This window comes from Adiantum capillus-veneris, chromosome 18 (genome assembly GCF_014529385.1).
Source record: "Adiantum capillus-veneris isolate H3 chromosome 18, ASM1452938v2, whole genome shotgun sequence".
NCBI lineage: Eukaryota > Viridiplantae > Streptophyta > Polypodiopsida > Polypodiales > Pteridaceae > Adiantum > Adiantum capillus-veneris.
Genome location: NC_140948.1, coordinates 153,298,689 through 153,323,158, shown reverse-complemented (window position 1 = coordinate 153,323,158; position 24,470 = coordinate 153,298,689). Strand labels below are relative to the sequence as shown.

The window sequence follows — 24,470 nt, the reverse complement described above, 5'->3', positions numbered from 1 at the left end:
GTAGACCATGGCTACGACACACTAAGCACTACATGACTGGGGAAACGACGCAATGTGGATACATACTCCTGGCTCCCCAATGAAACCCATTTGACTTGAAGGCGGCATGGATCCAATAGTGCAACATAGTTCCTTGTTAATGGAATTCAACCCTGAATAGGAAGAGCCTACTCCATCTAACGGGTCAGAAAAAGACCTGTTGGATTGTTATGGGGTCTCTATTCAATCTTTGCCTGTGGATACTCCCATCTCCGATGTTTATATAGTAGCTAAGCCTAGGTCGCCACCTCTGCTAGCAGCAAGTATGGAGGTCACAAAGACTGATAACTCAGTTTCTCCCTTGGTGGAAGCCTTTGGACTTCGTGAGGCTATAAACCGTAGAGGAGGAAACAAATCTCCTTTACAGGAATTAGCCCAATCCTCAACCTACTCTGTGTCTAATGCACTATCATTTACCGAGCTTCCCCAAAGATGGCCACAAGAAGTAGCTCGGGATGTCTATATTCCCGAAAAGCGGCAACCTCTACACCTACAAAAACATCTTCTTTAGTCGTGCCCTCTCCAGACCTAGCCAAAGAAGTCAACCTCGAAGAAGCTGACAAACCCCAACCCATTCTTTTGGCTACATGGCTGTGGGATCACTCGGTGTTGCTATACCAGGTTCATTTATCAAATTGGGAAATCTAAGTTCCGAATTGTCACGTGTCACATCCAACCCTATGTGTCTGTGGACAAGCTACAGCATGACCAAGGTTCAATTTAGTCAAGTCAGTGTAGAATAGGAAGTGATCTGGCACTTTTGTGAGTCTGTTCGCAGACCGTGCATGTCCAGACACTTAGATTAGATGCATATCCTCTGGTTGCACACAACATGATCATCAGCATTACCATCATAATCCATCAAGAGCAGTTTCCAGTGCATTAAACCTATTTTCCCTATTTTTGACATTTTTCACTTATTTATTAAGTGACTTTTGTTGGGAAACTGGGTAGGGAAAATTGAGTAGTGAAGTATATAAGCAAACCTAGCGCTAGCTTATCTGGCAGAAGTAGAACAAGGAGAGCACAGGCACCGGTTGCAGCAGGCCCTCTAGACCGCTTCTCAAGCAAGAACCCCCGAAGGACCTGGAGTTTTCAGTCCTTGACCCTTAGCGTTTTCAACATTGGAGTGCCAGCGATTTCAGCCCCTCACTTCAGCACCTGCAGACTCGGCCAGGCCAGTGTTTTCAGGCAAGCATAACAGCGTTTTTCAGCCCCTATGAACCTGCGCTTTTTAACCTGCATGGTGGCGATTTCAGCCCAGCTTTTTAGCATTTTAGGGACCAGCCATTCAGCGTTTTCATAACCGGAAAGGATAGCGTTTTCAAAACCAGCAAGGTCAGCGTTTTTGAACCAGCAAGGCAGCGATTTGCAGCAGCAGAACTCAGCGTGTTAGCAGCAGCAGAATTCAGTAAACGACCCATCGACTTCAGCAGATAAAGATCTGCAGATTTCAGCCTTAGCTTTTTCAGATTTCAGTCGTCTCGTCGTCGACATCGCCGGCAAGTGCAAGCATTGTAGAGATTTGTGCAATCATAAGTAGACCGCTTTCGCCATAGAGAATGGGGCTTTTGCCATAGAGAATGGGGCCTTCGGAGGAGGGTTTGACAACTCCGTGGTGTCGTATTCTCTTCTCTCTCTATCTCTCAGTCTCATGCACCTTCATTCACAGTGTCTATTCACTTTGTTTGTGTCCATTGCACTATCTCACTAAAGGAACGGAAGGCTCTCCCTTCCGTAAGCAAAAGGAACCTTGAGCACAGCTCGAAGCACTCATCTTGAGCAAAGTTCAACATTCACTTCCACTGCACCTTACACGTATTCACATAACTTTTTTTCTGTTAAAGTGGACCGAGCTTTGGAGGTACTTTTCATCAATCAAGAAGTTCATTGTATTATGGATCAATGGTTGTTGGTGCCGAGCTTTGGATGTGGTCAGAGGAAGACTATTGCTATGGACAAGAGCATTCTGTCACTCAATCTGAGTCCTCTTGTTGGTGTAGCTGCACTAGTACCACAGGATGGTTCTCTATTGGTGCAACTTTTGGGTCTCTTCAGTATGTCACATGATGATGGAGAGGGATGGAGAGGGGGTGGGTAGGGGAGAGGGGGAAAGGATAGGGACGAGGAGAGTGGTGTAGGGGGTGGGTAGGGGCGAGAGGTGGAGAGGGGATGCGAGGGAGGGGTGAGGGGGTGGATAGGGGCGAGAGGTGGAGAGGGTATGTGAGGGAGGGGTGAGGGGTGTGGGTAGGGGCGAGGGAGGGGTGGGTAGGGACGAGGGTGTGGGCTAGGGGTAAGGAGGAGAGGGGGTAGGGGGTCAGAGGGATGTGGGCATGTATTTCCAACATGACCCGCCTACCCACTCCCTCTGACCCCTTACCCCCTCTCCTCCTCGCCCCTACCCACCCCTCCCTCGCCCCTACCCACCCCCTCTCCATCTCTCGCCCCTATCCACCCCCTCACCCCTCCCTCGCATCCCCTCTCCACCTCTCGCCCCTACCCACTCCCTACACCACTCCGCTCGTCCCTATCCTTTCCCCCTCTCCCCTACCCACCCCCTAGCTCTGGTCCCTACCCACCCTCTCTCCATCCCTTGCCCCTATCCTCTCCCCCTCGCCTCTACCCACCCCCTCTCCATCTCTCGCCCCTAACCCCCCACCCCCCCCCCCCCCCCCCCCCCCCCCCCCCCCCCCCCCCCCCCCCCCGCGCGGTCCCTATCCTCGCCCCTACCCACCCCCTGACCCCTCCCTCGCCTCTAACCACCACCCTAGCCCCTCTCGCCCCAACCCCCTCCCCCCAGCCTCTCTCCCCTCGCCCTACCCCACCTCCGCTCTATCCACTCCCACCTCCTTTTGTTGATGAACATGAGCCAATTCAATTTCCAGGCTCCTTATACCTTCGTCCATTTGTGACACTTGCTCAATTGAAGCTGTAATCTCACCTTGTAATTCTCAGATCCTCACCTCTAGCATGGACCACCTTCAGAATTAGCCATAGCTTGGAGTTAAATATTTTGAACTGATTTTTCTCCTTCTTTCCCTTTTATCAATTGGTTGTTTTATCACTTGGTTCAAGGCTAAGCTGAGCTTCTTCTGTCTACTGGTACTATCAATGGCGATGGCCACCTTGCTAGCATGTGTGTGGCAGTTTGGAGATAGACTTAGCTGGACAGATATATTTTGCTAGCCGTTGGTGGCTCTTATGATGGTACACGTGTGGTTGGTTGAGTCGGAGGGATCATCATCCACTTTCTATGGGTCTAGCGTCTTGAGTCTTGACGTCTTAAGAGTCCAACACCACACATCTGCACCCTCCTGGCACATTGGAGCGTCAACACCCCCATTATACTTGTGAGTCTGGGGCTTGGAGTTGAGTGTGCTGCCAACCAGAGTTTTGTATGGTTCTATGAGCTAGTCGAGTTCCATGGTGTTGTGAGTCTATTTGCTATGTCTTTTGATTTGTTGGCTCATTGTTATGCTGTGTTTTCTTTCTCTTGGAGTGAAATTTCATGCATATTGCACTGAGGAGCACCCACTGTAGAGAGCAGGATACACTTTCCCTGCTACAGCAAGCCTCTCTCCGAGCAACCAGAATGTGATGCCGCAATCGTGTTGTGTATTGAAGGAAAGGGTTCCCTTGGTGATTAGCTGAAGCATAAGGGTCCCACCAAAACCACTCCCCAGGGTCCCACTGCATTCGTGCCAAAGGGCGACTCTCCCAAGCCCAAAACCTCCAATGTCCAGTCTCACGATCAAGCACACAACATGAGAACCTCAAGGTGAGTGAAGGGCCCCATGCAGCTGGGGGAGCCGCTGGCTGGAGGGACGTGTGCCACTTTGTTGGTGGGCTGATGCTGCACAAGTCCCTCCCCTCAACTGCTCTTAAGACGGAAGTAAGCTCAGCATGAAATGGTCGTCTCTTTTCTTGCTCAGGCCCACTTTGTGTATCTCTATGAAAATCCATGGAGTGGAGGGGCTCCATATGGAGGGCCACCCGCTTGTGGAACTCGGCTTCTAATCCGGTGTAGCAAGAACTCCTTCCAAGGCTCCTCCATTGGAAGAAGACCTTTGACAATGAGCTTCCCAAGGAGGACTTCACTTTGCCATGTTGGATCGATGATATCTAGTCCCCCCCCTGAGAGCAAGGTAGGGTGATGACTTGCGAAGAGACTTTGGCCCGATCCAACTGCATGTCTCTCCCTATCCATAGAAAGTTCCTGATCAGCCTCTTAAGCTGACTGATGCAAGAACTCGAGAAAATCTAGCAAGATGTGATATTATACAGAGTTACCGGGGAACGCCCCCTAGCCCCCGTTCCGGCGTTCCGGGGGGCAGTTCCCTTCCCGAACGTTCCAAAACGTCCCGGAACGTCTGACGTTCCGGGTGGCCAGTGCAAACCGGAACGGCCGTTCCGGAACGTTCCGAAACGCCCCCGGAACGTTCCGAAATGCCCCTGGAACGGCCAACGGCTACAAACAAATTTGGCAAAAATTGAAAAAATTGAAGTATGTTTGGGCTTCTTTTTGAAGTGTGCAAGACCTCAAGGACTCATAAAATGCACCCCCCTCCCCCTTTCTCTCCACAAGCTAATCCTCAAGGCTCAAGCTCTCTCCCTCTCACTCTCAAGATCTCTTCCTCTCAAGACTCACTCTCTCAAGGCTCAAGGCTTCAAGCCTTCAAGCTCTCTTCCTCTCCCTCCCACTCTCTCAAATCTCTCCCTCTCCCTCTCACTCTCTCGAGTCTCTCTCTCTCTCTCTCTCTCTCTCTCACACACACATCATCTAGTCATAGCAAGGTTGAATGGTCTTCAAAACGAGTTTTTTGTGAGTATTAGAGTCAAAACACTCTAATACTCCTTGTATTTAAACACAAGGAACTAAAAAATGTACTATTTGGGTGTTTTTTATACCTCTCGTTCCGGACCCCTAGCCGTTCCCCCGTTCCGCGGGGATCCCATCGCCGTTCCCGTTCCGCGTTCCGGGTAACTATGGTGATATACCACATGGTGGCCAAGAGCACCTGGATGGCCACAACAACCCTGCCAGCAAGAGATAGCCTCGCCGAATTCCAATGCGACAGCTTCTTCCCGATGGCTAGGAGGAGGGGAGCAGTCTGCTTCTCTGGTGACAAGTAGAAGCCAACTTGGCAGCCCCATTAGCGAACGGGTGTCCTTGGAGGGATCCATTGACAACCCTCACCAGGCATCCAATCAGGCGTGGGAGCATCACCAACCTTGAAAGCCACTTTCTTTCGCCAGTTGATCAATGCTCCTGATGCACAACAAAACACCTCCGAGGCCTGCTCACACCTGTGCAAATTGGTCTCACAACCCTCCAAAAACATGCTTGAGTCATCAACAAACTCAGCGTCCAAAAGCTTTTCTTCCCAAATGGGTAATTGTAGGCCACGCAAACCAACCTCCTGTGAGGCCAGAAATCTGCTCATCGCCTCTGCGTAGAAAAGAAATAGGAAGGGGTCAAGAGGGCAGCTCTCTCGTAATGAGCATGTAAGCATGAAATGTTTCCCTCGGCCTCCTCCTAGCAACACCTGACTGTGAGCACACCTATAGAGAGTACACACCCCTTTGATCCATGCATGTGAAAAACCCATCCTACGCATTGTGCCCTCAAGGAAATCCCAATGAACTTTGTCGTAGGCCTTCTCAAAGTTGACAAGGAGCACCACCCCTATGCGGGCGAGGGCAATCGCCTCCCAAAAGGTGAAGATGTTATCAAGGATATTGCGCTCCTTGACAAAGCCCGTCTGAGTCTCATGTATGATGCTCTCAAGGAGTGGCTGAATTCTCAAACTCAGAGCCTTTGCAAGAATTTTGTAGGCCAAGTTGAGAACGATGATGGGCTGCCACTGCTGAATCTCATTTGGAGGTCTGGCCTTCTTGTGGATGAGGTAGATCAAACCCTCGCTCATGCTATCAAGCATCTCCCCAATGCGCAAAATGTGTTGGTATGCACTACATAGGTCCTCTCTAAGCACCTCCCAATACTCCAAGAAAAAGCTGGGAGTCAAACCATTCTCTCCTAAGGTAGTTATCCTCTCCTAGGAAACTACCTTGAGGGGGCATTGCTTCTACGCCAATGACCACATCTGTGACATGGGTGGATTTGTTTGCATTTTATCTGGGACATCTTTTTCGGACCATGCACCAGTGATCCTCACTGTGAGAGACAAACAGAGGAGGGAGAGCATGATGCTACGCATCCCTGAGAGGATCTTGTTGGACTCCGAGCTCAGAGAGCGAGTGGTGGCTCTTTGGACGAAGGGCTTGGACACGCTGGACTCCCTTGCTGCTGACAGAGTGGCTCTTGGACTTGCTAAGCTTAGTCGCTTTTCCCTCCAAGAGTCTACAAAGTGGGTGACTGGGGCGTTCTTTGCGACAGTGGGACCTCGTCATGCGCACACCAGTGTCAGCCATTTGAGGAGACCTGACGGGTCAGTTGCTTCAGAGCCAGAGGATATGTGTGCAGTTGCTACTGACTTTTACTGCGACCTGCTATCAGCAGAGCCTCAGTCAAAGCGTTAAGATGCATGCAGAGAGCAGGTTTGGGCACAACTGCCTTGTCTTGTGACTAAGGAGATGCGCTAGAGGCTTGAGCCGCCTCTACAGCTAGAGGAGCTCCATGAGGCCCTCAGAGCACTTTCTCGAGGTAGTTGTCCTGGTGAGGATGGTTTGACTCCCAGTTTTTTCTTGGAGTATTGGGACTTGCTTGGCTCAGATCTTTGCAGCGCTTTTTAGTTTACCTTGCACACAGGAGAGATGCCTGACAGCATGAGTGAGAACTTGATCTACCTCATTCCCAAGGAGGGAGGTTCCTTGGATGAGATTCGACAATGGTGGCCCATTACCATCCTCAACTCAGCCTACCAAATTCTAGCCAAGGCTCTGAGCTTGAGGATTTAGCCACTTCTAGAGAGCATTATACATGGGACCTAGACAGGTTTTGTCAAGGAGCGCAATATCCTTGACAACATCTTCACTTTTAGAGAGGCGTCTGTCCTTGCGCGCCTTCGAGGTTAGGATTTGGTGATACTTCTTCTCGATTTTGAGAAGGCTTACGACAGAGTTGACTGGGACTTCTGGTGTCTAAGCTCTCTACAGACGTGCACACAGTCTGGTGCTTTTTGGCAGGAGGTAGAGGGGACCGGTTCAAGCTCACGCGTTCGGTCAGACAGGGTTGCCCTCTAGCCCCCTTCCTCTTTTTGTTCTATGCTAAGGCGATGAGCAGATTCTTGGTTTCATAGCAGGTTGGTTTGTGTGGCGTAGCGCTCCGTATTCGGGGCAATGAGCTACCGGATGCTAAGTTTGCTAACGACTCAGCTCTGTACTTGGAGGGCCAGGAGGCCAACCTGCACAGTTGTGAGCATGCTCTAGAGATGTTTTGCTGGCGCAGTGATCAACTGGAGGAGGACAGTGGCTTTCTGGGTTGGCAATGCTCCTACGCCTGTTTGGTTGTCAAGTGAGGGTTTTAGATGGAATCCCCTAGGGACTGCAGTTCACTACTTGGGCTGCCAGGTTAGCTTGGACTTGTCTCCCTAGCAACAGATCTCTCCCCTCCTCCTATCCATTAGGAGGAAGTTGCTACATTGGAGTTCGGCACGACTCTTTTTGGCAGGTAGAGTTGTAGTGACCAACTAGGTGATGTTGGCTACTATGTGGTACATTACATCTTGTTGGATCTTTTCGAGCTCCTACACAGTTAGTTAGAGAGGTTGATCAGAAACTTTCTTTGGACATGGCGCGACACCTAGCTAGCCCGGGCCAAAGTAGCCAGATAGGTCATCACTCTACCATGTTCTGAGGGGGGTTGGGAATCATAGACCCAACATAGCAGAGCAGAGCCCTTCTTGGGAAGTTTGTTCTTAGAGGATTGCTTCCAGGGCAGGAGTCTTGGAAGGAGTTTTTGCCATAGTTACATGGGACGGCGGGTCGGGGTTGGGAACGGGGTCGGGAACGGGGACGGGACGGCAAAAGTCAGGAAACGGGGACGAGGTCGGAACGACAAAAAAAAAGAGAGTTTTTTTGGCATTTTTTGACCTACACACATGCCACACACATAGAGCATCACTTTGACCATAAATTTACACTAAATAGACCAAAGAACACGAGTCATATAGGCTGAAATGTGCTAATGAAACATCGATGATCGATGGATACAAAATGAGAAGTGCATGCCACAAGGGCTCAAGAGTCAAAAAGCCTAAAGGACTTAGGACAAGCCTGAGGCCTCAAGGATAACAAAAAGTACAAAGGGCTATGTAGTAGGTAGAGTCGTAGACTCAAGAGTCTAGACTCGAGAGTCGAGTGATCAATGATCATCAAACTCAAGAAGTGCTCGCTTGTTGAATCTCCACATCGTCGTCGTAGTCGAGGTCGTCAGCGGCGTATGAGGGCTCCGGCTCGGGAGGCTCGCATTGAGGCTCGAAATCCTCCTCTAGCTCCTCCAAAAGAGTATCGGCCATAGATGGATTCTCTTGTGCCATCTCCCACTCAGTGAAAGGATCTGCCTTGTGTGTGACGCTCTTGGCAAGCATGCGCAAGTTAGCGCTCACAAACACCAAATCATTGGCCCTCTGAACCCCAAGGCGATTCCTCTGCTTAGAGGCAATGTGGCTATACACACTCCATAGTTGCTCCAAGCAACTAGTGGTACATGCTTGGCTAAGGACACGAACAGCCAAGCGAGCTAAAGTCGACATCATCCCACCACGACCACGTTTGCACGGCGGGCCTCCTTCGAGAAGAAGCGGCTTGAGAAGTGGAGTTGGCTTGAGATGACATGATGGTGGAGAGACTCGAGAGAGTAGAGCTTAGAAGTTAGAAGGGTTAGAGGAGAGCTTGTGTGGAGAGAGTAAAGGAGAGCTTCAAAGTGGGTAGAAGAGGGAGAGGAGAGCTTCAAAGTTCAAACTTGAGCCTTGAGCTTGAGGGAAATGGAATGAGCTTGAGCCTTGAGCTTGAGGGAAATGGAATGAGCATTGAGCATTGAGACTATGAGTATTAAGAGACCCAAGGGAGCCTTTTATAGCCTCCCAAGGGCCAAGGCTTAAAAAATATGGCAGTTGGTGCTGCACAGAGCCGTTGCACACGGTAAAAAACGGCCGTCCCCCGGCCCTAGGGCCCGTCCCCCCCGTCCCCTGTAACTATGGTTTTTGCTTCAACGGCTTAGAGCTTGAGTGCCTCATGCAAGAGGCCCTTGGAGACCTTCCATCATATGGATCTTCACATAGATGCGCAGAGTTGGTGTGAGCAGGAGACTGGAGGATCGTTTTGTTGTGAGCCTACTTTGCTCTTGGAACAACTGCGGAGTGGCCTGGAGCAACACTAGCCGACTTGCACGGAGGAGCGCTTGAGACAACCCCTTGTTTGGAACCCCATGGTTAGCACTCAGAGAGGCCACTTGGTTGGTAGTAGGCCTCATGTTTCTTGGGGTCCCATGGCAGAGGGTCTAGCATGCACTCTAGGCGAGTGGCTTCAAAAGTCGTTTGTGAAGTTCGTTTGCGGTTTTTTACCATTCGTTGTTAGCTCTAACAACCTCACATTCTCTAGCCATACCCAATCCTTGCACACCTCGATCCAGAGGTGTATGGAGATCAGGACCATCGGATAATAATCTCGTCTTTATTGGTCAATGCTTACTATATTAGGGTTCGACATTAGTACACACCCATGACATAAATAAAAATAACTCTTTCTTTTAATGATCAAATACCATTATATTTTTTGTTAATGATGATTTTTAATTAATATTATTTATAAAAAAAGCTATATTTTCTTTTAATTTTTCTTTTGTTTGAATTAAAAAATGTGCGTGTGTATCGTATATAGTGTGTTTATGTTGTTCAATGTGCAAGTTTGTTTATTTACGTACATGTTTATGTCAACATGTGTGTGTGTGTCAGTTTTGCCAGAGGAGATACAGAGCATCCAACTGTAGGGCATGAGAGGGGTGCAGAGCATGTGCCAGGACATCACAGAGGCTTTACCCAATGGGTGGCTCACTCCTCTAGAGAGCAGGAGCTCCCAGATGGATGGGGGCCTTCAGGTGACTGAAGGTCCTCATTCCAGTTTGCACTTGCTCAGAGACTGTACCCTCCATGTTCTTTGAGATTCAGGGCGAGGGTCGACTACACAGAGTCTCAGTAGAGGCTCCACAAGTTGCAAAGTGTTGTTTTCAGAGGATACGAGTAGTGGGCATCTGTGGAAGGACTTGTGTCATAGATCCTAACCCAGCAGCTCTTGAGACAGACCATTGGAGGCTTTGGGCTTGGGAGAGCTGCCCTCTGGCACGAGTCCAGTGGGATCCTGGAGAGTGGTTTTGGAGGGACCCTTTCTCTCCAGCCGACCACCCAGGGGTCCCTTTCTTTTAGTACAGTGTTCGACTCGGGCGTCACATACTAGCAGCACGGAGAGAGGCTCGTCTTGCTGCAGCACTTCATTGATAGGAGGAGGGTCTCAGAGTTGAGTTCTCGTCAAACTTTTGGGCGAGGTGGGACTCTAGACAACCGTGGCGAGTCACTTTGTTGCAGTTGCTAGTTGCACACAACTACATCAGTGGGGAGTTGGCTAGTACATAGTGTCCTTTCGGCAGCATGTGCAGCTTGTGACCATCCTTTGGAGAGTAAGTGTCACTGTTTGTGGGACTGCCCTATGGCACAACAGGTTTGGCTTTGGGTCCTTCAATTGATGCCAACTCTTTCCACATCGCGACAATACACTTGGGGGGCAGTTGCTTGGTCCACCCTCACGGGCCTTGCTCTACAGTTTGAGCTATCTTCCACCGGCAGGATGATAGTGATCCAGGGGGGTCGACCTACACTCCAGCCTGCTACAGAGCTTACCCCAAATGAGTGGTGCAGTGAGAGAGGTGTGTTGGGAGCTCGTTTGTGGCCTGACACTCTGGTTCATTTGGCACCCCGTTGCTTCCGCATCTTTGAGGCTCGCCCTGTCCCACCGGTGGAGACTGTTAGTGACTTTTGGTTGGAGTTGATCCATACTCTCAGGGGACGGTTCGAGAGACTTCAGGGCAGCTCCGACCTCATGCGAGAGCGCAGAGAGGCGTTCCGACGACTATGGCGTCCTATGCCTTTCTTCACCATGGTCCGGGGTGAGCCCAGATGGCACTATCGTCCACCTCTCTGGCTCTTCCCTCCTCCCATCTCTTGATTTAACCCTCATTGTACATATGTTGTTATCTTCATTGGGAGAGTCCCCTATGGTAGATGTAGCCCTCTCTCGTAGAGGTGATTATAGCCCTATGGGTAGTTTTCAAGGATCTTTTTCTTGGAAAAAAAGAGATCCTTGCAAAATCTTCATCATTAGCATACTGTTCCTTCATGTCATCAATCTCATGATGAGAAAGAATTTACACAACTGAAATTTGTGGATTTCTTGACAATGCATCAGAATCTGAAAGTGGAACATAGACGGAATTTTTGTCTATTGCATATGCTTTTGAGATAACTTTGTTTGTGTCAAGAAGTATTGCAAGGTTTGCTGATTTGTTTGGACAACAAAATCAGCACCTAGCAAGCAGTGTTTTGAGCCTGCAAGTGCATGAATCACAGCTAGTAGCTCTTTCTCATAGAATTGCATAGTCTTTTCTGGCCCTTGCAAGATTCTGTTTTCATTAGCTACTACCCGACCATCTTGCTTTAGTATTGCACCAATACTATTGCCACAGACTTCTTGAGATCTTGCAAGATTCTGGTTTCATTAGCTACTACCTGACCATCTTGCATTAATATTGCACCAATACTATTGCTACAGGCGTCACACTGGACCACAAATGACTTCTCGAGATCTGGCAAAACGATTATTGTTGGGGTTCAGCCAGACACCCATCACACTGACCTTGCTAACCTTATCTATTCTTTTGATCATATAGAACAATAAGGAGTAGTGAGGTATTCTAACCCTCAGGCTAAGCTCCACCAACACTCTGTGTTTGCTCTTCTTCTCCCTCTCACTCCGTACGCACTGCGCACTCTTCAAGTGGATTTCCGTTCATTGCAAAGTGAGAAGGGTAAAGATATTGTCGTAAGTTCTGCACCCCCTAAAAGCAGTGTGAAGATAGAGGAGCTCAATGTCGTTGAGTCTCGACATTTTGATGTTATTTTTGACGTGCCATCAGATGTACTAGTCTTCACTCCTACGTTGAGATTTATTCAACATGAAAGTGTGTACACAGGGCTCAATATTTAGAGCTGGCTAAGGCATCTCATCTGGCACCACTGATAACATCATACAAAGGGTCCAAATCAGCCCATGTAAGTTGCAAACACGTGGGTGACCTCTCAAGCCACTTTAGGAGTCCATTAACTAAGTCTAGGTGAGTCCACACCCTCTAGTAATGACCCCCATGGGTACCTACACCCCTTGAGTACCTTTTCCACATGCTAACACATGGTTCTGTGCCACACATGCATCCCAGTAGGATAGAGGAGATACACACCAACCAAGGACAAAGCCCACAATTCCCAACAATTGTGTTGTCTTAGCCCCTCCATTCACTTCACCCCCTAACCCCTACTCATATCTCACACAAGCCCAACTAGTTGCTTAGCTCACATCTAGCAACTTAGGACTCTATAGTATTTTTATTTTTGTTACTCCGAATTTGTATCAGATCCACCACATTGTTACTTTCTGTTCTCATAGGTCACTTAGGCCTTTTGAAGACTTCAGAGTCCACTCGTACCTGGGGTACACTGGCTGACAGGGCCACTAAGCTTGGGAAGTCCAGACACCCACAATCGCGAGGGTCATCAAGACATTGGTGGAAGCTGCATCAGAGGGTCCGGACTATTCTAGCACGACATGGGAGATGCCCAATCAAAGTACTCACTGCAAAGGACATTGATGAGCTCTGCCAAAGACCGATGCTGGATATCATAGGATAGAATCTTGTTTCCAATATCTCAGCCTCTCATTTCATTTCATTTTCGTCCTATTTCATTTCGCTCCATTTCACTTTAGCTCAATTCAGTTTCAGTTTTTTAGTCTTTTACACAGACATTGTATCAAGTTTACGAGTTGTAAACTCTTTTGTCTCATAGGTCACTCTGGCCTTTTGAAGACGTTAATATATCATTTCATTTCTCTCTCTCTCTCTCTGTCTCGACTGTCAGAGAGCTCCATTGTATCAGCTCACCCTTTGTATATCCTATTCCCTTTGTATCAGCTTTCACCCCACCTCTACCCACCATTTTCTTTTCAGTTCTTTGTACTTTTTGTACCCAGACCTGGTGTCACGTGACACATCCAACCCTATGTGTCTGTGGACAAGCTACAACATGACCAGGGTTCAGTTCAATCAAGTCAGTCTAGAATAGGAAGTGATCTGGCACTTTTGTGAGTCTGTTTGCAGACCGTGCATGTCTAGACACTTAGATTAGATGCATATCCTCTGGTTGCACACAACATGACCATTAGATTCCAGTTAGATCCCATCAGTAGCATTTTTATATTGCATAGACCTATTTTCCCTATTTTTGACATTTTTCACTTATTATTTTTAAGTGAATTTTGTTGGAAAGTAGGTAGGGCAATTTTGCTAAGTTTGTATATAAGCAAACCTAGCGCTAGCACTCTCGGGCAGAAGAGGCAGCAGGAGCACCTTGCTCAATAGGCAACTTCTCAGCGGGACCAGAACAGCATGGCCTAGCGTTTTTGCAATAGCATCAAGCTAGCGTTTTTTGCAAGACAGATCAGCCTTGGCGTTTTTGCATTTCAGAGCAGCTTCGGCATTAGCAGACATAGCAGATCCACTTGACGACAGCAGCAGATCAGCCCTAGCTTAAGTATATTTCCACCGCAAGTCAGATTTTCAGCCCTAGCGTTTTTGCATCTGCCAGGCATTTCAGTGTTTTGCAGATCTACCGCGATGGAACCAACACAAGCACTAGCGTTTTCAGTTTTCAGCACTTAGACATCGCAGAACAAGTCCCGAACCTCGTAGATCTCACCTTCCCGCAACAGATCCTCGTCGCACGGTCAGATCCAGCGTAGTTTGTAGTTTCAGCCCGGAAAACACAGATTTCAGCATCCGCGTTTTTAGCGTGTCGTCGTCGTATCGTCGTCATCGACATCGTCACCGACATAGAGTTAGAATTCAGCAGATAAAGATTTGCAGATTTCAGCCCTTAGCATTTTCAGATTTCAGCCCGTCTCGTCGTCGTCCTCATCGTCGTCGACATCGTCAGCAAGTCCAAAGCATTGTAGAGATTTGTGCAATCATAAGTAGACCGCTCTCGCCATTGAGAGTGGGGCGTTCGGAGGAGGGTTTGACAACATTCTGGTGTCGTATTCTTCTCTCTCTATCTGTCAGTCTCAGCACCTTCATTCACAATGTTCACCACTTTGTTTGTGTCTTTTGCACTCTCTCACTAAAGGAACGGAAGGCTCTCCCTTCCTTAAGTAAAAGGAAACCTTGAGCACAGTTCGGAGCACTCATCTGGTGTTAGATTCACTACATGTAACCTTTTGGTCTCATAGGTCATTTTGGCCTTTTGAAGACGTTAATATTACATTTCATTTCATTTTCATTCCCCTCCCCCCCCCCCCCCCCCCCCCCCCCCCCCCCCCCCCCCCCCTTCTTCCTTCTGGTTGTCACTTTGGCTCCACTTTCATTTCAAGAGGATGAAATGGGTGTCCATGCACAAAGTAGAAAATAATGCTTTTTTTGAAAGAGTGCCAAATACAGAAGATGATGTGGTCCTAGCTGGGCATCTATACATGTACGGGGAAAATATGAATTCTGAAATATCGTGCAGAAGGAATGGAATGCTACCTAGAAAATGACTATGGCATGTATGAATACTAGTTGTGAGTAGAAATGTTGGCAATGATAATATATTCAATACTGTCGTTTCTTGATTATCAGATTTCGATTGTTGCAAGAACGAAGCTTTGAGTTTTCTATGCTTGATATGCGAAACAATGTTGCACAGCTATGTGTCCTGCAAGTAAGCTCTAGGTTTTGAAAATTGTGGCCAGCAAAATTGTTTTGTTCCTTGCACAAGAGGCGTAACAATTTATTGTGTTTTTTTCAGCTGACTGTGCCAGATGCAGAAAGAAGTCCTACTTTGTCAAGGTTGCCGTTGATCAACATGCAGATGTGCATCTATGTTTCGACCTGTTAGATTTGCAAGTCTGATTTTTTGTAGCTTGAATTTTTTCACTGCTAGATGCAATGATCAGATTCAAAGCCTTTGCTTGGTAGTGGGCAACATTCATGTTCTTTACAACCCAAAGCGCGGTGATATTAAGCTTGGTCAGGTGGTTGTGCACTCTGGTCTATTGTTAGCCTTTGTTTTATTGGACCTCAAACAATATTCATGCTGTCATGTATGCTTAGCAGTAGTAACGAATGACTTCTGTCCAGTGTCGAGCTTTCCTTGAGCAAGTACATAATATGTCCACGATTTGGCATGGAGCTCCTGTAGTCATCGGTGGTGATTTCAACAGCACTCCGTCAGTAAGATTTTCCTTTAAGTTAGATGACGCTTAAGAAAAGCATGTGGATCTTTCCAAAAGCAGTGTTGATCCTAGCCATGAATACAATTTGTGAATTTTAAATTCTGGGGAGACTTTCAGAAACATTCAAGATAATTCTCTTTTTTCATGCAGAGTGCAGTGTACAAATACCTTGCTACATCAGAGGTATATCACATCACATCAATGAAAACTCTTTTTATTTTTTTAATCTCACTTTTAACTAGGAGTTGCCTGTACATGCATTGCAGTTAGAACTTTCAAATCTGGATCGAACACTCGTTTCAGGGTTGGTTCCTGAGGAGTTGGATAGGAATGAAAACAAATCAGGGTGAGATCAGGGAGCTTCATTTGTGCCATGATGTAGCTCTTGTTCTGTTGTGTGTAATTTCACAAGATTGTCATGTCTTTGTGCAGGAAAGAATGGTCAGCACATAGAAATCCCTCATTATGGAATGCAGTAGATAAGGGAGCCTTACAAGAGGTATATTTAGTTCTAATGGTAGACTCTATCATGAGTTGCTTGCTTATGTATCACATATTCTTGTGTGAGAAATCTTATTTTTGTGAAAGATAATGGGCTGTTGTCTCATGAGGAGGCTGGCAACCATCTAGTGAAGTTTTTAATGATATGATAACTCTGCACAGGAGATTCTGGACAACCTAGATACTTCTAGTCAGCATGTGGCTTTAAGATTAGAGGAAAGATGTGATAATGACTCCACAGGTGTCCCTGTCTCAAATTTGGAATTTACAGAAGCGGTGTTTGCTGATAGCTCAGATCCAAGGTTAACTACCATGGGAAACAGCAATGTTTTCAAGGATAGATATGGTTGGGATGTGGAGGGGTTGCGTTTAGCAACTGGAAAAGACAATTGTACGCGGGTGCGGCATGACCTGACTCTCTACAGTACTTACTCTGACATACAGGTATAAATTGCTTCTAGCAGTAGGGATAATGAATGCTGCAGTGATGTCCTTATGAGAAATTCAGCACTGACAGGGATTTCCTGGTACTCGGGATGCCCTCGGTGAGCCCCTCCTAACAACATGTCACAAGAAGTTTCTAGGGACCGTGGACTATATCTGGTAAGGTGCTCTAATTATAAGAAACATTGTGCTTGTGTTCAGATTTAGAAGTTTGACCTAACCTTTATCAAGCAGCAAAGGCAGAAAAACCTACTGTTATGGAGGACAGACTGTTGTTATGACTAGGCTGTTAGAATGGATGTGCTATCGTGGCTATCGAAGAGTGCCAATTTTATGATGATGATATGTCTGGCATGACTCCATTAAGATTATGGACTAGTAAAGTAAGATTGCTTATTTGTTTTGTTTGGGAGCAGGCGCAATGATGGACTCAAAACTTTGAGAGTACTCGATACCTTGCCAGTAACATCGCTTTCTGGGGATAAAGGTCTTCCAATAATGGTTTGTTACTTTGATGCATGTAAAGGTGTTAATCAATTCAGGAGGGCAGCATCAAGTTTGGTCATGTTTTATCAGGTATGGGGAAGTGATCATCTACCTTTAGCTTGCGAGTTAGCTTTTATCTGAAAGGGATATCAGACCAGGATTCATGGAATATGGAGAGGAAGTGGTGATCGGAACGTTGTAAGAGTTGAGTTGGACCAGGATTCATGCAACGTTGTAAGAGTTGAGTTGGACCAGGATTCATGCAACATGGAGAGGAAGTGGTGATCGGAACGTTGTAAGAACTGGAGGTGGGTGAGGAGTGGATGATCCTGAGAGGAGGGCTTAGAATAGATGTGCTCACTCACCTTGTGTCAATGAATCAATTACATGAGGATTAATGCCACTTGGAGCGTTCGTTTGTGGTGCAGTTCAGATCACCTTATGTGAAGATGAGGGCTGACGGACAGAAAGGGGAGGGGAACCCATGCCGGGATGTTGAGCAATGGTTACTGGTGCCACTTTGTAAACTTGAACCCTGTGATTTCGACATCAGATAATGAAAGTGATAGCATTAGCAATCAAGCCTTGGAAGTTATTTTCCTCGAAACCATTTATGAAATGAGCTTTTTTCATGGTTTTGCTCACTGCTTACTCACTGCAGTCTTTCAAAATGTCTGTTCTGTGGCATTGCATTCAAAGGAAGAAACCAAGTGCCCTTCTTCACATGTTCGTGCATTCTCTTCTTGGCTTATTTATGGAGAATTGAGAGAGCTTGTGCAATGAGAGTTCATGTCTTACATCTCATGCCATAATCAACTGCAGTCTGCAATTGAAATTCTCCATGCACAAGACCAATAGCAAGCTAGAGAAACATGGACATGACGTTGAGATAAATGTTATCATTTTCAAAGTGTTGGGTTTTGGCCAGTCTCTTTTTGTTGTGCAATGGTCAAGTTTTTTTAATTCAACTGAAGTGCACTTGTGTTGAACTTGAGTAGCATCCGTATTTGTGCCTACAAGTTTGTGGGGAGTTTGATTTTTTGTTGTTGTTTTGTTCTTGCAAGTTAGCTTGTATATCGCACGCCATTGCAAATAATGCTTTGATTAAGAATGCCTTTAGGGACATGGAATATGATCAAGATTGCAAACAATGCACTTCAAGAGATGACATTTTGGACATTTGTTGAGGTGAGCACACTCGGGCATACACATTGGTCAAAGCAATGCCTTTTTTTTTTTTTTTTTTTTTTGGGGCATTTGCAAAGATGCTGGGTTGCATCCATTGGAAACACACATTCCTCCCCTAGGTCTTGTGGGGATTATCTATTAATATTGCATTCCAAGGCACTACATAGACTAGGATGCTTCGTAAGACTGCATTCTTGCTTTCAAAAGGGCACCATACTTGCATGTCAGGCAAAGCATTGCCACAACACTTTCTTTTCAAAGGCCCTTAACACCAAAGGAAAGACCACCAATCCTATTATGGGTGAACTCCATGCAAGGTGGTCTTTGCATTGTGCTCGCAATATATGCCGAGGAACAGTGGCAAAGCATACAACTATAAGGATGCTTAATGCTTGCCATTGGAATGAATTTGTGGAAGAAAGAGAATGCACACTACCAATTGTTGAGGCAAAGTCAAATAGAATACTTGTTGACATGTGTCTACAAAGGAATCATTTCTAATCTCTCTTCTATGACAACTTTGAATGAGGGAAGAATTGATGGATGCCCTATGCCACATTCAATATACGGATGAGAACTGGATGCAGAGCATGGAAGCCAGTATTTGCACCTAGAGGCCGAACTCCTCAACTCAAGTTGCTTCACAATTCAGATAGTGTTATGATCAACATTGCACACATCTATATGCACTTTGTAGTTGTGTCTTAAAGCACCATCTTGGCAGTGCAATCAACAACTTAAACAAAGATACTTTCGATTCTTTTTTTTTTTTTTTTGAAAGGGAGCTTGAGCATATTTAATGCATTGTATGGTTGTAGTAAGTCCTACATCTCCATTTGAAATTTTCACTAAAAGGACCGCTTCGCACATACAGTTTCAAGTATGCATGCTCTTTATTAACATTGAACATGGATTATACAATATTAATACTAGTTCTGTAATTGGACACCAAGTGTGTTGAGACACTAAAGTGTATTGTTTTCCTACCAAGTTTTGGTAATTTATTTGTTAAGCTATAAAGAAGTTTTTTACACCTTCTTTCTACCATAGGTTGGTTATAAGGGAAAGAAAATACTAAATTTTTCTCCATGTCAAAATACAATCCGTATGGAGAGAATTATGGTAAGCTCTAAGTCATACATTTAAGTAAAATTTCAAGTTGTTTTACCAAAAATATCATAAAATTCTTTTATCTTTTTGTAGAGATAGAGCAGATGTTAGTACTTAGTGTTACAAACAATGAATGCCTTCAAAGACTAGTTTCTAAGTCACACGCAAGTTATAGACATAATTTCATACTTGAACACGTGCTAAATAAGAGAATAATTTTGATCTTCCAAAGGTTCCCTCATGGAATTGGGACTATTCTCGTGTAGTTTGATAACTACAAATGATTTATATGTTGAAAGCAAGAAACTACATATTTTTTTGGCTCCTTAACTCAGCCTAATCTTGTTGCTTGAACTCCATCTTGAATTTTTTATTGTGCAAAAACTCTCGTAAATCTTGAGTTCTCTATAATAACATCGAAACCAAGGTTTTAGGTGTCCCAATTGTGTATGCACCACATACTTTTTTTGATACATTTAGTTGATCTACGTGAAAAGTTTGATATTATTTGAGGTTTTGAATGCTTATGTTTCAAGAATGAAAAAATCAAAGTTTTCTGCCATGTAGTTTTGAATATTTAAAACAAGCCTTTCTACTTGCCACCATGAGTCCTCAATGGAAAGGGTAAGCAATGTATCACTTTTGAAAACTCACAAATACATCAAAAACATTTTTCTTTGTATACAACGATATGCTTGAAATGGCCATATCAAACACGTAGAATTTTCCATTATTTTGTATAAAGTAAATTTTTTGGCACATGAAACTTTCAATTATCTATAGCACAATTGTGAAAGTCACATGAAATTTTCTACAAGGTCGCTTCAATTTTCTTGAGCTTATAAAGTTGATTTCTTAAGTTGATTTCTTCAAAGCATCAATCACAATCTTACGAAGATCAACTTGATGAGTATAGTTCTTGATATGGTAGATTCTAAAATGAAAGGTTCTATTTTTACTCCTCCTTCCATTCAAGCATTGAGTTCAGAGGGAAAGAAGCACACTGACCTATGGACGGATGCTAGATTGTGTCCCATAGATCCCATCACCAAATGCACCCCACCATCTTTTAACAGCTCTTCATTGATGAGATTTGTAGGAGATGGTATGAAAGGGCTATTAGACTATTTTGCAATAGAGAGAGACATTCTTAAGCTAGAAAACCATTTGCTACTACAGTTCAAGGATTCTCTTAATCATCAACTTCAAGAAAGCAAGAAGAAGGTAAAGAACCTCCACACTAATTGTTGAATACAGTCTGAAGAAAGAGGGCACAATTGGGCTTAGACAAAAACAAAGGACGTTGAAGAATATTGAGAGTCTCAAGCGAAGAGGTGGAGGCTACAAAAAAAGAATCAAAGCAGTGAGATAAAAATGATTTATTTTTAAAATTGATATGTTTCTCTTGCAAGTTGGTATCTTTGGGTGCTATAGTCTTTGTTTGTGTTTACCTCAGGTTCTTAGTTCAGCTAGACTATCCACAAGGAAACATAAGATGTCCATCACAATCATTCTGTGAAGTGATTCCACCTGTTGTTATTATCAACATATTGGATGAAAGAAGATTTAGGGTTGCTAAGCAAAAATGCATCAATGGATTTTTGCAGAGTTCTACCTTGGACAAGGATGAAGTTCAAGGCACTATGGAAAGAGATGGAATCATAAGGGCAAGTTATTGAAAGCTCTTTAAGATCATCAATAATATCTTGAAGCAACCAAGAGTGAAGGGCTCCTTGCTACCAAAAGCCTTCAGTTTTTCAACAGGCCAGGATCAGAATTAATTTTAGAGGGTTATGGAGATGCTTAGAGAGCCTTTCCTGACATATATCCTAGTAAGAAGAAAGACCTCAAGTTTAACTCTGTCAACAATTTGTTCTTTGACTTGAGAACTTTGCAGAGTGCAATGATAAAATTCTATGATCTTCAACATACTGAGGTGAATGGAAAAGCTCTTTTTGTGATCAAATTATATGCAAGTGAAATTTTGAAGGGTACAAAACTTGAGAGAGCATCAATAACTCTCATGAATAGAGCTCTTGATATCACATAGGGGGAAAAAACCCTAGAAATTTTAGTGTGCAGTCAAAGAAATACATTTGGTGATTGGGTGCTTTTGGGGTTGATAGTGAGGATTTTAATGTGTTAAACTGGGTGTTCCACCACACTAGTATCCCTGCAACTATCAAAACTCAACAGGTTGGGGAGGAGCTAGATGTTGAGGGTTTGGTAGGTACAAGGTGAAATGGCACATGGGGAGAGACCTAAAGACACTAAAGTGTATATATAATGTACCAAAGGGTGTCAGTACCAAAATCCTGTATTTACTGCATGGATGTAACAAAGGGGGTGAATTTTGCTAATTGGAACGAAGCCCCCAGATAGACACTAAAGATCCAAACTTTCAAGCTGTTTAAGATATTCCCCTTTCAAATGTCCACATTTGCACATTGCATGCAATGTGTAGAATCATTAAGAAGATTGTGCACATGTACATAGGGTTTGCATGGAAACTACAACATTCTTAGCCAGAGAAACTGTCATGAAAAGAGTATTGTTTGATATTGAAGTTCACGGAGGGAATGTGGTGATTGAGTCAAACAGCAAGAGGTTGTCTAAAGGAAATAATGTTCCTAGGAAAGCTTCTATTGGTGGGATGAAGGCCAACACATTCTTAAGATTTTATTGAAATTTGGGTAGGGGTTTATCTAAAGTCTAGGGGATTGGAACGGAACGAGCTTTTGGAGCAAGCTTTGGAGAGAGTTTTTTTTCTCTTTTTTCTTAAATCTCATATTTAACAAAATGGCTAGCTCTTGGAGCAAGCTTTTTTTTTTCTTTTTCTCCCTCCTCTCTCTCTCTGTCTCTCAGTGTTTATAAAGAGCATTTTTTTAAATAAATAAGAACATTTGAGCTATTGAAAATTGCAAGTAATATGTGTGTGCCTGATGAGTGATTCTCGATGATCCAAAATTGTGGTAATGAGAGTCACAATGGAGAGCCCACATTGTGGCTAGGAGAGGAAAGTGTGTAGTTCTAAGTCATGGCTAAAAATGTGAGGGAAACAAGTTTTTATGTGACCAAAAGTTGAGCACTCTAGTAGTGTATGGTACTCAGACTCGCAATGAGCAAATGTGCACACTCGATTTGACTTTTCTCCATTGCCCAAAAGCCCTGTCTCGCATCAAAAGGAGTGGGAGCTAAGTCTAATGGCTACAATAGTGCGTATCTCTGACAAGGGGATAAGCTCAAGCATGTAAGGGTGAGTACGATTTCCTCGTTCAGTAAATAACATGGTTTTGTAGTTGGGACAACATGGGTGGTGTAATGTAGGAAGCATGACCCACCGGAATTCTCCCAAGACGTAATACATTGGCGTTGTAGAAAAGCTTCATTCACTTGGGAGTCTATTGAGGCATCATGTAGCAATTGTGATGCATCCCATCTTCCAAACCACTTCTTTATACCTTGCATCCATCTCATGCTCAAGATCTTGCTTTTATGCGTCTTTTTAACGTTTTTGCTTACTTCTCATGCAATTGTACAAAGTCAGTGTGAGGGGTTTTGAGGCATCTTTATCATGTAGAAGAGATCCCGACTCAAGGAGTAGGAGCATATATGGTGTTTGTGTCTTAACTTGGAGAAAATTTGTAAGCAAACACTTTTGGACATTCTCAAACTCTTTTCCAAGTAGACTTTGAGATGCTCTTGCCCCACATTTCAACTCCATAACAAAGAACCAGTGTCACCAATGTGTCAAAAAGGTACTTCTTGAGAAACAAACACTTGATGTTTCTCGCATTACACATGTTCTCAAATACATAGTATGCTCTCTTCCCGGCTTTCAAACGGCGCATATCACATTCATGCAACTTCTGATTGGCCAACTCATCCAGAAAATTTTCTTGGAAATCACCTGGTCTGAAAGCTTCACAAAATTGTTGTCTTAATGTAGCCCAAGTAGTAAAGTGGTTCTCGGCAAACTGACTGTACCACTTGTCTGCTAATCCATCCAAGGTAGATGGGAATAGTACTAAGTAGGCATCTTCTTGGTTGAGGCCACGACCTCTGCAGAGAGAAAAAACCTCCGGGCATGGTCGTCAGCATCCTCTGTGGAGAGATCCTTGAAAGTCAGAAACTCAATATTCACCTTAGCTAGAACACTTGTGAGCTCTTCCATGGCTGTCTCTGTAGGAGCTTGTTGCACCGAAGCTTGCTGTAACACAATGGGTGAGAAGTTTATTGATGGGGGTGACTGGGGAGGTGTAGAATTGGTTGAGGGAGAAGGTATGGGTAAAGGGGCTTGCGGACTTCTGCTTGGCACGAAGGGTTGACGCTTCCTGTGGTAGTACTACAAGGGACTTAGTAGTGGGCTTTGTCGCTCTTTTGACTGCCTTGTATGTGTCATTTAGTCACCAGAAACCCACCCAAGATTTGAGCATTGAAACGAGACCTTTACCTCGCACTGGTCCAGACTCCACTAGACCAGGGTGAGTGACTAGATCCTTGGCTAGACTTGGACGAGAGAGGACTAGACCTAGCCCACTTGTGGCTAGACGTGGACCAGACCCAGCCTAGAGATTACTAGACCAGGACGAGAGACTTGACTAATTGGTCTAATATCGAGCTGTACAGACCAAGCTCGACTACTCTAGTCCACACCAACACATGCGAGAGCTTAGACGAGCTAGCTCCTAGACTTGTAGCATTGTGGACTGAAACTTCAATTGAGGTCCCACCGAGCGTGCCAAAAATGAGAGCACCTGTAGCAGAGATAATGTGTCGTGCCCTCTGCAGTGGGTGCTCCTCAGTGCAATGTGCGTGATATCTCACTCCATAGAAGACAAAGAAAAACAGAGCAATAACAGTACGACTCAGTAGAACTTGAACATGAATAGCATGAACATCGACAAACTTAAAGAAACTGATACAGACTCTGGCATGGCAGCACACTTAGCTCCAACCCAGATCTCATAAGTACAGTAGGGGTGTCGAGGCTCAATTGTGTAGGGATGGTGCATACGTGCTGTGTACAACTATAGATAAGAGAATGAGAGACTCTAGATAATCGACCACACAAAAGTAGCCGATGATCCGTCCCGACGACGACTGGAACCAACTACTCATATGTATCTCCTACGAGTCACCAATAGCTGTCAAATATCCCAATCCAGCTAAGACTATCTCCAACTGAGGTGGTGGTGATCTGGCCACGA

General features: G+C 45.1%; 1 protein-coding gene across 2 annotated transcripts in view; it reads left to right on the top strand.

The window, feature by feature from the left end:
- LOC147436662 (carbon catabolite repressor protein 4 homolog 5-like) overlaps positions 1-17,606 on the top strand; it is an 87,054-nt gene extending 69,448 nt beyond the window's left edge. Inside the window, exons 6-16 of one of the 2 annotated variants that reach the window (XM_086489486.1) lie at positions 14,936-15,017; positions 15,105-15,145; positions 15,240-15,330; positions 15,437-15,529; positions 15,682-15,714; positions 15,798-15,877; positions 15,964-16,030; positions 16,195-16,476; positions 16,550-16,635; positions 16,893-16,963; positions 17,053-17,606. In XM_086489486.1, the coding sequence (XP_086345612.1) occupies positions 14,936-15,017; positions 15,105-15,145; positions 15,240-15,330; positions 15,437-15,529; positions 15,682-15,714; positions 15,798-15,877; positions 15,964-16,030; positions 16,195-16,476; positions 16,550-16,635; positions 16,893-16,963; positions 17,053-17,066 (940 nt within the window). In that variant the 3' untranslated portion in view covers positions 17,067-17,606. Of the gene's footprint in view, positions 1-14,935; positions 15,018-15,104; positions 15,146-15,239; positions 15,331-15,436; positions 15,530-15,681; positions 15,715-15,797; positions 15,878-15,963; positions 16,031-16,194; positions 16,477-16,549; positions 16,636-16,892; positions 16,978-17,052 lie in introns of both variants that reach the window. The other variant, XM_086489485.1, reaches the window with a different exon arrangement.
- Positions 17,607-24,470: the final 6,864 nt, after the last annotated feature.